At 46.0% G+C, this 15,384-nt stretch overlaps 2 protein-coding genes across 2 annotated transcripts in view; one reads left to right on the top strand and one right to left on the bottom strand.

Annotated features, from left to right (window-relative positions):
- The window catches only part of LOC144483346 (uncharacterized), a 341,173-nt gene that overhangs the window by 93,620 nt on the left and 232,169 nt on the right, over positions 1–15,384 (bottom strand). The window lies entirely within an intron of this gene.
- LOC144483377 (uncharacterized) lies at positions 9,249–13,121 on the top strand. The gene is made up of 2 exons (XM_078202096.1): positions 9,249–9,367; positions 11,063–13,121. Exon 2 carries the CDS (start codon positions 11,422–11,424, stop codon positions 12,175–12,177), a length of 756 nt encoding a protein of 251 aa, XP_078058222.1. The 5' UTR covers positions 9,249–9,367; positions 11,063–11,421; the 3' UTR covers positions 12,178–13,121.

Genomic DNA, 15,384 nt, shown 5'->3' with positions numbered 1-15,384 from the left:
CTGATCAAATTAAAATAATTAGGTTATGGAATATAACAAAAAAATTAAGAGATGAAGTTTACAATTGAGTTTGTTTTGATTTTTATACTTGTGTAAAGTGATGTAATTATGTGCCAATTTTTTTCTGCTCACTCCCCATCCCTTTAGGTTCTGTAGGAAAGTTAACCCTTTCAGCAGACAGTTCATTTCTTTTCAAATCATCTGAAAACTCATGTCTATTTTAGTTTATAATTGAAGATTTCTGGGAATTGGCTAAGATGGGCTTTTGACATTTTTAAAGTAAAACAAAGTGGTCTTGAGAAGGCAATTTGGTAGAGAGAGGTGGAGGGAGAGATGTTTACAGAGAGGTTTTGAGAGCTGTTGGTTTTACAAGTTATCCATGTTTTTGGAGCGGTCACTTCATGTCCTGGTCTGAGAGGGATGGAGAGAAGTCTGTTCAATTGTTAATGTTAAACTTTCTCTATGAACTGTTAATCGACATTCTGTTTTAACCTTTCTGACTTGTTTCATTTTTAATGATTAATAAACTTTTGAATTCGCGATTTAAATTGTTCTTTCTTGCCAGATGGTTAAGACACTGGAACCTGGTGTGATTTACGATTAGGGAGGTTATTGTAAACAAAAGAACCCCCATAAATCTTAGTTCAAATAAATCAAAGTTCTTACAAATGGAATGCTATCCTTTATTACAAGAGAAATTGAACATAGGAGTAAAAATGTTCTGCTTCAGTTATGATGTGGAGATGCCGGCGTTGGACTGGGGTAAACACAGTAAGAAGTTTAACAACACCAGATTAAAGTCCAACAGGTTTATTTGGTAACAATTGCATTTGATTCATTGATTAACTATAACTCAATTAAGGCTCATGACTTTCTCATCTGTTAATGACTGGTAGCTAATAAATAGCTACCAGATGGGGCAGATGTTTGAGGGCAAATCAACATCTGGCATGTGGGAGGCTTTCAAGTGTAAGTTGATAGGGATTCAGGACCGGCACATTCCTGTAAGGATGAAGGATAAGTATGGCAAGTTTTGGGAACCTTGGATAACGAGAGATATTGTGGGTCTAGTCAAAGAGAAAAAGGAAGCATTTGTCAAAGCTATGAGGCTGGGAACACACGAAGCAAGTGTGGAATGCAAGGAAAGTAGAAAGAAACTTAAGCAAGGAGTAAGAAGGGCTAAAAGGGGTCACGAAAAAGTATTGGCCAGCAGGATTAAGGAAAATCCCAAGGCTTTTTATACATATATAAAGAGCAAGAGGGTAGCCAGGGAGAGGGTTGGCCCACTCAAGGACAAGGGAGGGAATCTATGCGCGGAGCCAGAGGAAATGGGCGAGGTATTAAATGAGTACTTTGCGTCAGTATTCACCAAAGCGAAGGACTTGGTGGATGAGGAGTCTGGGAAAGGGTGTATAGATAGTTTGAGTCATGTTAAGATCAAAAAGGAAGAGGTATTGGGGTTCTTGAGAAACATTAAGGTAGACAAGTACCCAGGGCCTGATGGGATATACCCCAGAATACTGAGAGGGGCAAGAGAGGAAATTGCTGGGGCCTTGAGAGAAATATTTCTATCCTTACTGGCGACAGGGGAGGTCCCAGAGGATTGGAGAATAGCCAATGCTGTTCCTTTGTTTAAGAAGGGTAGCAAGAATAATCCAGGTAATTACAGGCCGGTGAGCCTTACATCAGTGATAGGGAAATTATTGGAGAGGATTCTTCGACACAGGATTGATTCCCACTTGGAAAGAAGTGGACGTATTAGTGAGAGGCAACATCGTTTTGTGAAGGGGAGGTCGTGTCTCACGAACTTGGTCGAGTTTTTCGAGGAAGTGACGAAGATGATTGATGAGGGTAGGGCAGTGGATGTTGTCTACATGGACTTCAGTAAGGCCTTTGACAAGGTCCCTCATGGCAGACTGGTGCAGAAGAAGTTGCATGGGATCAGAGTTGAGCTGGCAAGGTGGATACAAAACTGGCTCAGTCAAAGAAGACAGAGGGTGGTGCGTTTCTGAATGGAGGGCTGTGACAAGTGACATTCCTCAGGGATCAGTGCTGGGATCTTTGCTATTTGTAATATATATAAATGATTTGGAGGATAATGTAACTGGTTTGATTAGTAAGTTTGCAGACGACACAGAGGTTGGTGGATTTGCGGGTAGCGATGAGGACCATCAGAGGATACAGCAGGATATAGATCAGTTGGAGACTTGGGCAGAGAGATGGCAGATGAAGTTTAATCCGGATAAATGTGAGGTAATGCATTTTGGAAGATCTAATACAGATAGGAAATATACAGTAAATGGCAGAACCCTTAAGAGTATTGATAGGCAGAGGGATCTGGGTGTACAAGTACACAGGTCATTGAAAGTGGCAATGCAGGTGGAGAAGGTAGTCAAGAAGGCATATGGCATGCTTGCCTTCATCGGCCGGGGCATTGAGTTTAAAAATTGGCAAGTCATGTTGCAGCTTTATAGAACCTTAGTTCGGCCACACTTGGAATATAGTGTTCAATTCTGGTCGCCACACTATCAGAAGAATATGGAGGCTTTAGAGAGGGTACAGAAAAAATTTACCAGGATGTTGCCTAGTATGAAGGACATTAGCTATGAGGAGAGGTTGGAGAAACTTGGTTTGTTCTCACTGGAACGACAGAGGATGAGGGGCGACCTGATAGAAGTCTACAAGATTGTGAGAGACATGGACAGAGTGGATAGTCAGAAGCTTTTTCCCAGGGTGGAAGAGTCAATTACTCGGGGGCACAGGTGTAAGGTGTGAGCGGCAAGGTTTAAAGGAGATGTACGAGGCAGATTTTTTACACAGAGGGTGGTGGGTGCCTGGATCATGTTGCCGGGGCAGGTAGTGGAAGCGGATATGATCGTGACTTTAAGGGGCATCTTGACAAATACATGAATAGGATGGGAATCGAGGGATATGGTCTCCGGAACGGTAGGGGGTTTTAGTTCAGACAGGCAGCATGGTTGGTGCAGGCTTGGAGGGCCGAAGGGCCTGTTCCTGTGCTGTAATTTTCTTTTCTTTGACTATTGGCATTATTTTATAATGACGACTGCATTTGCTTTTTTCTTTGTATCTTGGAGCCTGCAAGCTCACTTTCCGTTGTATTTGTGCACTATACAATGACAACATTGAAGTGATTTGGACCCGCCAAATGCTATCCATCAAAAAGCAGGTCATGAAGAAAGTCCAATTTTGGGTTGGCATCAATTTGAAGCTCACAAACGGTCCACCTTAAATTACCAAGGAATTGGCATTTCCTACTTCCTCGACCTGGTTTCTAATCACTGGCTGAACTTTAACTTTTTTAAAAGCACAACCTCAGAATTAAGGGACGATCCTTTAAAACAGAGATGAGGAGGAATTTCTTCAGCCAGAGAGTGGGGAATCTGAGGAACTCTTTGCTGCAGAAGGCTGTGGAGGCCGGGTCATTGAGTATCTTTAAGACAGAGATATATAGGTTCTTGATTAACAAGGGGATCTGGGGTTATGGGGAAAAGGCAGGAGAATGGGGATGAGAAAAAAATCAGCCATGATTGAAAGGCGGAGCAGACTCGATGAGCCGAGTGGCCTCGTTCTGCTCCTATGTCTTATGGTCTTAAGGAGTCAAATTTTATTAATACTCTGATTAGAAGTAATGCATACCCAACAAGAATTTTTTTAGCATTTGGAAAATCCAGAGATAGTGAATTATGCTGAAGTTGCAACTCCGTGAACGAAACGATTGGACATATTTGAGACTCTTGTCCTTTTGTCAAAAATGCCAGAATCCTCAGACACAATAAGATCTTGCATCAATTGGAGGAGTATGCACACACACATCATTTTAAAGTTATTTCAGGACCCCCAATAAGAACGGCCGATAAAACAACTGTATAAACCCGACATGCTGATCAGCAATGGGAAAGAAGTTGCGGCTGTTGATATCACAACAAGATTGAAGATAACATTAATTCTCTGGAAAAAGCATGGGATGAAAAGGTTAAGAAGTATCAACATCCAACTAAAGAGATGAAACAACTGACAGGTGGCTCTACTGTGAAGTTTTTTGGGTTTATTATAGGTGCCAGGGAAAATGATGTACACAAAATGACCTGATGTTGAAATTCCTCAATATCCAGAAATTTAAATTGTTTGTGGAACAAATCTGCCGACTGGCATTGTTACAGACGGTAAAAATGTTACAGATTTTTACAGACAAATGATGTTGCCTCATTGTTAACCACTTTTAATTCTTTTTTTCTTTTTGTATGTTTTGACATTTTATATGCTGATTTGTATATCTTGATCTTGTTTCTTTTCTTTAATTCATATTTTATTTAATAAAGTTTACTCTGTAATTTTATAATATATGCAACATCAAAACACATATGAAATGATGAGGGATTTATACCATTGTCAAGAGGCGTGTCTCATTAGCTCTGCATTACCCCGATTGGTTTTATTCTGCAGTTACAAAGGCATTAATTTAATATTTACAATTTTATTTTTTTAGCCCTCGATGGGTCGCCGGCATCGGAGCATCGGGACCCTCCCGATGCATCCTCTGTCAGAACACCGACATGCCCTGCCCCTGAACGACCCTCCCCCCCACCCCCTTGGCAGAGATTCCCCCCCCCCCAAGCCAATCACAACCCCCCCCCATGCAGAGCTCCCCTCTTGACAAGCACCCCCCTTGCAAAAGCGCCCCCATCATGTTAAATACCTCTCCAGGTCCCACCACCACACATGCCCCACCCCCTTGGCACCATCCATGGTGCACTTAGGGCACGCAACCAGGCACTGCTACGATGCCAGGTGGGCATGCCAGTGTGGCATTGCCCAATTTGCACTGCCCAGATATTCCCCCAAATCACCTGGTGGTTTCTTTGGCCTCTGATTCCACCGCCCCCCCCCCCTCCCCTCCACCCCCCCCCCTCCCCCCTCCCCACCAGCGTGGTCCAAGCACCTGGTCCCCGCTGGTGAAGACCAGCAGTGATTCTCGTTGGTGTGATGTCTCAACCGTACCGAACCGAACCCAACAATCATATTGCAATGTAAGCAACTCTATGCAATTAGCCTTCACCCTCTTTCTGGTCACAAAACCATTCACGCCGGCAAAACAGGGCCAGGAAGATAGCAATACTTTCGTCTCGCAAGCCTATCTTCCCAGCTCACCGTGCTGATCGAGCGGCAAGTCAAGCCGGTAAGATCACCCCCTGTATCTTTCTTTCACACTCAGACTGAACCAATCAGCCTTATTCTTGAGGCAGATTTCACAGAATATAACGTCTTCTGGCTGATCAAAAGGAAAGAAGAAATTCTTAGTTTAAACAGTTGCTGCTCGCTACACGGATTCCACAAGCGTTTAGGTGAATACAGTATTCATTTTGAAATAAAGGTCCAGTCACGATAGAGTTGTGGAACACCTCCGCTCAGTCCACGAGCATGACCCTGACCTTCCGCTTGCTTGCCATTAGAATTCACCACCTTGCTCTCACGCTCACATTCCTGTCCTCGGCCTGCTGCAATGTTCCGGAGAAGCCCAACACAAGCTGGACAAACAGTCCCTCATCTTCCGATGAGGCACTTTACAGCCTTCTGGACTCAACATTGAGTTCAACAACTTCACACCCTGAACTCTCTCCTCCATTTTGATTTGTTGTTTTTTGCCGAGTGCCAGTCTGCATCTTGTTTTTGTTTTTTTGCTTCCAGACAGAGCTGTCCTTTATCCTGCCATTAACACTTACTCTGGACCAATGCTTTGTTTCTTTACTGTAACCATTCCCTCTCCCTTTGCCTTTTGTTCCGGGATATTTTTGTCATTTAATCTCACCCGCCCTCTCACCAATCCCTGACTTTCCCTTTTGTTCTACCTGCCCCTCCCCCCTTTCTCAGCAGCATCAAACCCATCACATTTCTCCCTCTCTTTCGTTTTGAAGTAGAGCTGCATTGGACATAAAAAGTTATCTTTGTTTCTCTCTCCACAGATACTGCCAGAGCTGCTGCGATTTTCCAGTTCTTTCTGTGTTTATTTCAGAGCTAACTGTAGCAGTGGGAAAAACACTATTTATTATGCAGATAAAATAAATGTCCTTCATCAGCTTTTGTGGATCATTTCAGTGGAAATGTGCTCTCCCAGGCACAAAGAGCATCAGCCCACTGGAAGCAAAGTCATGAGACCGGCCAGTCCAGCAGAAAGAAACCCCCCGACTCTCCCACTTCACCAACTGTCAGAATGAACATGGTTCAGTCCTGGGTGTGATTAACAGCAGCAAGAACAGCAGAATCCAACCCCTGTCATCACTTGTGAACTCGCTGGTGTCTCCGCAGGCTGGATGACTGAGTGAATCCCTTCCCACACACAGAGCAGGTGAATGGCCTCTCCCCGGTGTGAACTCGCTGGTGTTCCCGCAGGCTGTCTGACCATTTAAACTTCTTTGAGCAGTGAGAGCAGCTGAACGGTCTCTCCTCAGTGTGAATGCGCTGGTGGGCCTTCAGATTCTCAGCACGTTTGAAGCCACTCCCACAGTCAGGGCATTTAAAGGGTTTCTCATTGCTGTGAGTGAGATTGTGTTTCATCAGGCTGTGTGACCGAGTGAATCCCTTCCCACACACAGAGCAGGTGAATGGCTTCTCCCCAGTGTGAGCTCGCTGTGTAGCTGCAGTGCGGATAACTGAGTGAATCCCTTTCCACACTGAGCGCAGGTGAACGGTCTGTCCTCAGTGTGAATGCGCTGGTGGACCATCAGTTCTCTCGACCTTTTGAAGTCGCTCCCACAGTCAGAGCATTTAAAGGGTCTGTCCCGGGTGTGAGTGACTTTGTGTCTTAGCAGGTAGGATGAAGCAGTGAATCCCATCCCACACTCAGAGCAGGTAAACGGTCTCTCCCTGGAGTGAACTCGCTGGTGTACTCACAGGTTGGATGATGTTTTAAATCTCTTTGTGCAGTGAGAGCAGCTGAATGGTCTCTCCTCGGTGTGAATGTGCTGGTGGGACACCAGTTTTCCAGAGCTTTTGAATTCACTCCCACAGTCAGAGCATTTAAAGGGTCTCTCCAGGGTGTGAGTGACTTTGTGCCTCAGCAGGTGGGATGAATGAATGAATCCCTTCCCACACACAGAGCAGGTGAATGGCTTCTCCCCAGTGTGACTGCGTCGATGAATTTCCAGCTCAGATGGGAACATGAATCCCTTTCCACAATCCCCACATTTCCATGGTTTCTCCATGGTGTGGGTCTCCTTGTATCTTTCCTCATGTATTGATACAACACGGGTACAATCTCTCCCCGCTGTGAATGCTGAAATGTTTTTTTCAGGCTGTGTAACCGGATAAAGTTGGTTCCACACTCAGTGCACTGGAACACTCTCACTCGGGTATGTTTATGTGTGTCGATGCTTTTCCAGCCACACTGATGTTTAAAATCTTCTGACGCAGACAGAACAGAGAAACATTTCTCCTTCTAGATTCAAAGGCTGATGGTATTCAGGTCCGGATGAATTGAGTGACTCTGTCAGATATTGATGTGAAGTTTGATTTAAGATTTCTGTCTGTAAACCCTCATCTTCTGATATCCTGTAAAAGAAGTTTACAAAATTCACCACTGTCAGTGCAGGACAGAAATTCAGAACAGACAATTCTAGTTTCTATGGAACATTCTTTCCTCCCTCATTCCCCAAAAGCTGTGAATCTCCATCCCACACACTCTCCCTCCATTCTCACTCTGCTGTATCTAATATTCACCCTCCCAATTCTCCTGAAGGTCCTGATTGAAGCTGATTGACAGATCCATGCTCACGGCTTCCTGTCCTAGATTGAGCGAAAAACCGCACCGACCTCCTCAGAAGACAAACACGGGACACGGTGGACAGAGTACCCTTCGTCGTTCAGTACTTCCCCGGAGCGGAGAAGCTACGGCATCTCCTCCGGAGCCTTCAACATGTCATTGATGAAGACGAACATCTCGCCAAGGCCATCCCCACACCCCCACTTCTTGCCTTCAAACAACCGCACAACCTCAAACAGACCATTGTCCGCTGCAAACGACCCAGCCTTCAGGAGAACAGTGACCACGACACCACATAACCCTGCCACAGCAACCTCTGCAAGACGTGCCGGATCATCGACACAGATGCCATCATCTCACGTGAGAACACCATCCACCAGGTACACGGTACATACTCTTGCAACTCGGCCAACGTTGTTTACCTGATACGCTGCAGGAAAGGATGTCTCGAGGCATGGTACATTGGGGAAACTATGCAGACGCTCCGACAACGGATGAATGAACACCGCTCGACAATCACCAGGCAAGACTGTTCTCTTCCTGTTGGGGAGCACTTCAGCGGTCACGGGCATTCGGCCTCTGATATTCGGGTAAGTGTTCTCCAAGGCAGCCTTCACGACACACGACGGCGCAGAGTCGCTGAGCAGAAACTGATAGCCAAGTTCCGCACACACGAGGACGGCCTCAACCGGGATATTGGGTTCATGTCACACTATCTGTTAACCCCCACAGTTGCCTGGACCTGCCGAGTTTCACTGGCTGTCTTGTCTGGAGACAATACACATCTTTTTAGCCTGTCTTGATGCTCTCTCCACTCACATTGTTTTGTTTCTTAAAGACTTGATTAGCTGTAAGTATTCGCATTCCAACCATTATTCATGTAAATTGAGTCTGTGTCTTTATAAACTCTGTTTGTGAACAGAATTCCCACTCACCTGAAGAAGGGGCTTGGAGCTCCGAAAGCTTGTGTGGCTTTTGCTATCAAATAAACCTGTTGGACTTTAACCTGGTGGTGTTAAACTTCTAACTGTCCTGTCCTGGACACAGAGAGCTGGAAATCCCCTTGCAGGCTCCCAGACAGATCTATGTCTATCTGACTGGACTAACAATGTGTGGAATGTCCAGACTGGGGGAACAATGGGTGGGGGCGGAGCTCCCGGGTCCGCGCGCCTGAACCTGGAGACGTCGCCGCGGAGCAGAGCGATTGCTATTGGCTGATTCAGGCAGGGCTCCATTGTGCCGTCACAATGACTCAGGGGGGCGTTCCCAGCCCATAGTGTCCCATTGGCAGCAGTGTCACTGGTTCCAGAAACAAAACACTGCGGATTGGACACCAGCTCAGCGCGGCTGGCGGTCAAAGCCCCGCCCACCCCCACGTGGGCTCGGGTTCGTCTACATGCGGCAGATTGACCAATGACAACGCGTGGAGGACCGGATGGGCATTGGTCCTCCAGCCAATCAGAGTCCGGGTCTTGTGTCAATTCCTGCACGGAGCTTCCTCCATTGTTGCCCAGCAAAGCTGCTACTGTTCTCTCTCTGAGTGAAGATTGAGCTTCAGACAGACTAAAATTTCTTCTATCATCAACATCTGTGAGTTAAACGCTTTCTTCCCCCCGCCCCTTTCCATTTCTTTTCTCATTCTGGGGAAAAATTGGGGCCTTGGAGCAACTGAAGGGAAAGGAAGTGAATCCAGGGAGGCTGCAGACTCTGGAAAGGTTGGCCCAGGTTTCTCTCTCTCTTAAAGACATTGACATCCTTTGCTCCCTCAGCTTGACACATTTATTTGTCTGGTTAAAAGGATGGTCTGTTTCCTAATGTTGACAATTAAAGGGCTGTTTTCCCCAGGTGATGTCTGACTTTTAAGGGAAGAGTAAATTAATATTGTACACATTAATCATAGAATCCCTACAGTGCAGAAGGAGGCCATTCGGCCCATCAAGTCTGCACTGACTACAATCCCAGGCTCTCTTCCCGGAACCCCTCAGATTACCCTGATAATCCCCCTGACACGAGAGTCAATTTAGCACGGCCAATCAACCTAACCCACACATCTTTGGACTGTGGGAGGAAACCGGAGCACCCGGAGGAAACTCACGCAGACACGGGGAGAATGTGCAAACTCCACACAGACAGTGAACCGAGGCCGGAATTGAACCCAAGTCCCTGGCACTGTGATGCAGCAATGCTGTATCTAATATTGTAAGAAGTCTCACAACACCAGGTTAAAGTCCAACAGGTTTATTTGGTAGCAAATACCATAAGCTTTCGGAGCACAGCTCCTTCGTCAGATGGAGTGGATATGTGTTCTCAAACAGTGCAAACAGACACAAAAATCAAGTTACAGAATACTGATTAGAATGCAAATCTCTACAGCCAGCCAGGTCTTAAATGTACAGACAATGTGGGTGGAGGGAGCATTCAACACAGGTTAAAGAGATGTGTATTGTCTCCAGACAGAACAGCTAGTGAGATTCTGCAAGTCCAGGAGGCAAGCTGTGGGGGTTTCACAGATGTGATAAATAATGAGGAGCAAAGCCTCAGATTACAACAGGATGCAAATGGGTTGGTTCGATGAACAGAGCAATGGCAAATTCAATTTAACCCTGGAAAGTATGAGGTAATTCATTTTGGGAGAACTAACAAGATAAGGGAACATACAATGAATGGTTGGTCCCCAGGAAGTACAGAGGACCGGAAGAATCTTGGGGTGCATTTCCATCAGACCCTGAAGACAGCAGGATAGATTAATGAAATGGTTCAGAAGGGATTTTGGATACTTCCCTTTGTTAGCCGAGGCATCGAATATAAGAGAAGGAGGTTATGATGGAGTTATGCACAATGCACACAGCTAGAGTACTGCGTGCAAATCTGGTCACCACACAAGAACAAGGACATGATTGGGTCCTGGCGACTTGTCCACCCTGAGCCACTGAATGGGAAAGAAGTGAATCCACTCTGTACATTCCACACATTGTTAGTCCAGTCATATAGACATAGATCTGTCTGGCAGCCTGCATGGCGATTTCCAGCTCTCTGTGTCTGGGACAGGAAGCAGTTCGCATAAATCTGTCAATCAGTCTGAATCAGAATGTTCAGGAGAATTGGGGGGGGGGGGAGGTGAGTATTAGATACAGCAGTGTGAGAATGGTGGGAGAGTGTGTGGGATGGAGATTTATAGCTTTTGGGGAATGAGTGAGGAAAGAATGTTCCATAGAAACTAGAATTGTCTGTTCTGAATTTCTATCCTGTACTTACAATAATTACTTTTGTAAATTCCTTTTACAGGATATCAGAAGGTGAGGATTTACAGACAAATACCCAGAACAAACATCACACCAACATCTAACAGAGTCACTCAATTTATCGGGACCTGAATATTATCGACCTTTGATTCGAGAAGGAGAAATGTTTCACTGTTCTTTCTGCTTCAAAAGATTTTAAAGATCAGTGTGACTGGAAAAGCACCGAGACACACACACACCCCCAAGTGAGAGTGTTCCAGAACACTGAGTGTGGAAAGAGCTTTAACCAGTTACACAACCTGAAAATACATCGCAGCATTCACAGCGGGAGAGACTGTACCTGTGGTCTGTGTGAGATTTAACTGATTGTTTAACCTGGAGAGTCACAAGGACACCCGCACCATGGAGAAACCGTGGAAATGTGGGGACTGTGGGAAGGGATTCAAAGCTCCATCTGATCTGGAAACTCATCGACGCAGTCACACTGGGGAGAGACCGTTCACCTGCTATGTGTGTGGGAAGGGATTCAGTCACTCATCCAGTCTGCAGAGACACCAGCGAGTTCACACCGGGGAGAGACCGTTCACCTGCTCTGTGTGTGAGAAGGAATTCACTCACTCATCCGACCTGCAGACACACCACCGAGTTCACACTGGGGAGAAACCGTTCACCTGCTCGCAATGTGGGGAGGGATTCACTCGGTTATCCAATCTGCGGACACACCAGCGAGTTCACACTGGGGAGAGACCGTTCATCTGCTCTCAATGTGGGGAGGGATTCACTCAGTTATCCCACTTGCAGACACACCAGCGAGTTCACACTGGGGAGAGGCCATACAGCTGCCCTCAGTGTGGGAAGGGATTCAGTCATTCATCCACCCTGCGGACACACGAGCGACTTCACACTGGGGAGAGACCGTTCACCTGCTCTCAGTGTGGGAAAAGATTCGCTCAGTTATCCACCCAGCTGGCACACCAGCGCATTCACACTGGGGAGAGGCCCTTTACCTGCTCTCAGTGTGGGAAGGGATTCAGAGTTTCATCCCACCTGCTGAGACACCAGCGAGTTCACATTGGAGAGAGGCCGTTCACCTCTCAGTGTGGGAAGGGATTCAGAGCTTCATTTGCCCTGCTGAGACACCAACACGTTCATGAATGATATTCGGGGTTGAATTTTGCTGTTGTTGTCTCTGCTCTCAATTACATCCAGGACTGCATTTTGTTCATTCTCACAGTTAGTCAATGGGGAGGGTCAGAGGGTTTCTTTCTGCTGGACTGGCCGGTCTCACGACTTTGCCTGCAGTGGGCTGATGCTCTCTGAGTCTTGTTGCGAATACCTGGTTTTAAATTTCACAAGGGTAACAGAGTTCAAAGAATCAAAGAAACCCGACGGTGCAGAAGGAGGCCATTCGGCCCATTGACTCTGCACAGACCACAATCCCACCCAGGCCCTATCCCCATAACCCCATGCATTTAGCTTAGCTGGCCCCCCTGATACTAAGAGGCAATTTAGCATGGCCAATCCACCTAACCTGCACATCTTTGGACTGTGGGAGGAAACCGGAGCACCCGGAGGAAACCCATGCAGACACGATGGGAATGTGCAAACTCCACAAAGAAGTGACCCAAGCCAGGAATCGAACCCAGGCTGGAAGTTGAGAGATATTTAGTCAGCATTTCTGTTTGAAAGCCCCCAAATGCTCATCCAATTTCCTTTGTAATTGTTTATTGTCTCCACTTCCTCCACCCTCATAGGCAGCGAGTTCCAGGTCATTACCATTCGCTGCATCAAAATATTCTTCCTCACATCCCCCTCCTGCATCTCTGAGCCAAAATCTGCGTCCCCCTCATCCTTGTCCCATCAGCGAATGGGAACAGCTTTTCTTTGTCCACCTTATCTAAACCTGTCAGAATCTCGTCCACCTCTATCAAATCTCCCCTCAACCTCCTTTGCTCCAAGAGGAACAATCCCAGCCTGACATCGACAATAAAGAACAAACTAACAGAATATGTTAATACCTGAAATTACCTCAATGTTTAATTTCTGTTTTAAAGATATTGTGAATATATTGTCCTGGACAATAAAGGAATTGGAATAACTCACCTTGGGAGTGGTTGAATGGAATATATCAATCTGGAATCCACCTACAGTCTAGTGAAAGTCTGGAATGTGTAGCTGGAAATCCCTCCCTAACAGCACTGTGGGTGTACTTACACCTCAGGCATTATAACAGTTCAAGAAGGCAGTGTTGGGGTTGACCATGGCCGAGGCAGCTACATACAGCCACATATTCTGTTATAATTGAAGGACTGCAGATTGAATGTGAGGCATTATGGGACTGGACTATCTTGACCACATTCCTGTGACTGCTCAGTTTCTGCAATCACGAACCATTAAAGCTGCTTAGCAGGGCCCCGACAGAGGACCTGGTGAGAATATTTACTCAGAATGAGTTAGAGTTAAACTTATTCCAGGACCGGCTGGTGTTCAGCGGCTGAGATTCCTGAATCTGTAAAAAGGGGGTCTGACCAATCAACAAACGATGATAGGTAGTTGGTTCTCAGGCATTATTTAAATTATTTTATCATAAATTTGTGACCCGGTAGTTGGTGAAGTGACGGTATTCTCCAAGTAGCACTGGAGTGAAAAGCAGATCTCTGAGCGTACATTCTAATGGTTATAATCGTATCCAAGCATGGATAGGATTATAACCAGAGCTCGAGTGGGGACCGGACAGGTCTCTTACCTGCTATTTGGAAACTAAGAACAAGAAACTTATCGATACAATGATAAGAGAATAGAGCCAACGTTTTGAGTCTGGATTATACTTCAGAAGAGCTCTTATGAAGGGTGATCCAGACTCGAAACATTGGCTCTATTCTCTTTCCACAGATACTGTCAGACCTGCTGAGACTTTCCAGCAATTTCTGTTTTGTTTCAGATTCCAGCATCCGCAGTATTTCACTTTTATGATGAAATGATTAGTTCTGATTGGAATCCCCACGACCCTCCCGCTAAACAGAGGGAGTGGTGGCAAAGGGAGAAAAAGGATAAGGATGATAAAGTCTGGGTTCTGATTCTCCAAGCCCATGTAGAATTAACAAAATGAGTGAACCAGTTTATAAAGAACAGAAGTTACCCATCCCTAACAAAAACTGATCAAATTAAAATAATTAGGTTGAGGAATATAACAAAAAAAATGACGTTTAAAAAAGTTTGTTTTGTTGTTACTGAATGTATTGTTGTAATTTTGTTGTTACCACACTGTATTCACCTCAATGTTTGTGGAATCTGTGTAGCGAGCAGGAATTGTTTAAACTAAGAATTTCTTCTTTGATTTTGATCAGCGAGAGGACATTATATTCTGTGAAATCTGCCTCAAGAATAAGGCTGATTGTTCAGTCTGAGTGTGAAAGAAAGATACAGGAGGCGATCTTACCGGCTCGACTCGCCGCTCGATTAGACCGGTGAGCCAGGAAGATAGCGTGCGAGACTAAAGGATTGCTATCTTCCCGGCCCGTGTTTTGCCGGCTTCATTCCCAGAAAGGGAGTGAAGGCTATTTGCACAGAGTTGCCTACATTACAATGTGATTGGTGGGTTCAGCATGGCTGCTTCCCCCACTCGCTGGCGAGACGTCACATCGCCGAGAACCACTACTGGTCTTCACCAGCGGGGACCAGGTGCTTGGGCCACACTGGGGGTGTGGGATCGGAGGCCATTGAAGCCACCATGGTGGTCAGGGGCAGTGCCCATTGGGCAATGCCACATTCAGTACCCTCCTGGCACCCTGGCAGTGCCCAGTTGAGCACCATAAGTGTACCATGGGCAGTGCCAAGGGGATGGGTGGGGCTTAGTGGAGGGGTATTTATAATGACTGGGGGCTTATGCAAGGAGGGTGGACGCCAAGCGGCGAGCTTTGCATGGGGGAGGGTGATCGGGTGGTTGAGGTGAATCTCTGCCAAGGGGAGTGGATGTGCACGGGGGGGCATTCAGGAATTGGCCACGGAGGGGGCATCATGGTGATTGAATGAGAAGTGACCTTAATTGAGTTACAATTAATGAATCAGTCGTTATAGGAAAAGACTGAGTTTTTATTTGCTGTTAAAATGTAAAATCTTAATTGCTGTGTATGTAACGAATGTGCAATGAAGATACATTTTTAAAGTTTATTTATTTGTGTCACAAGTAGGCTCACATTAACACTGCAATGAAGTTACTGTGAAAATCCCCTAGTCACCACACTCCAGCGCCTGTTCGAGTTACATGGAGGGAGAATTTAGCACGGCCAATGCACCCTAACCAGCACATCTTTCAGACTGGGGAAGGAAACAGGAGCAGCTGGAGGAAACCCAGGCAGACACGGG

This window comes from Mustelus asterias, unplaced genomic scaffold, assembly GCF_964213995.1.
Source record: "Mustelus asterias unplaced genomic scaffold, sMusAst1.hap1.1 HAP1_SCAFFOLD_63, whole genome shotgun sequence".
Classification (NCBI taxonomy): Eukaryota; Metazoa; Chordata; class Chondrichthyes; order Carcharhiniformes; family Triakidae; genus Mustelus; species Mustelus asterias.
This window is presented reverse-complemented; position numbering and strand designations above follow the sequence as displayed.

What these genes read in the sequence shown, in the direction of transcription:
- LOC144483377 (XM_078202096.1), top strand. Translation starts at nt 11,422, where the DNA reads ATGGAGAAACCGTGGAAATGTGGGGACTGTGGGAAGGGATTCAAAGCT.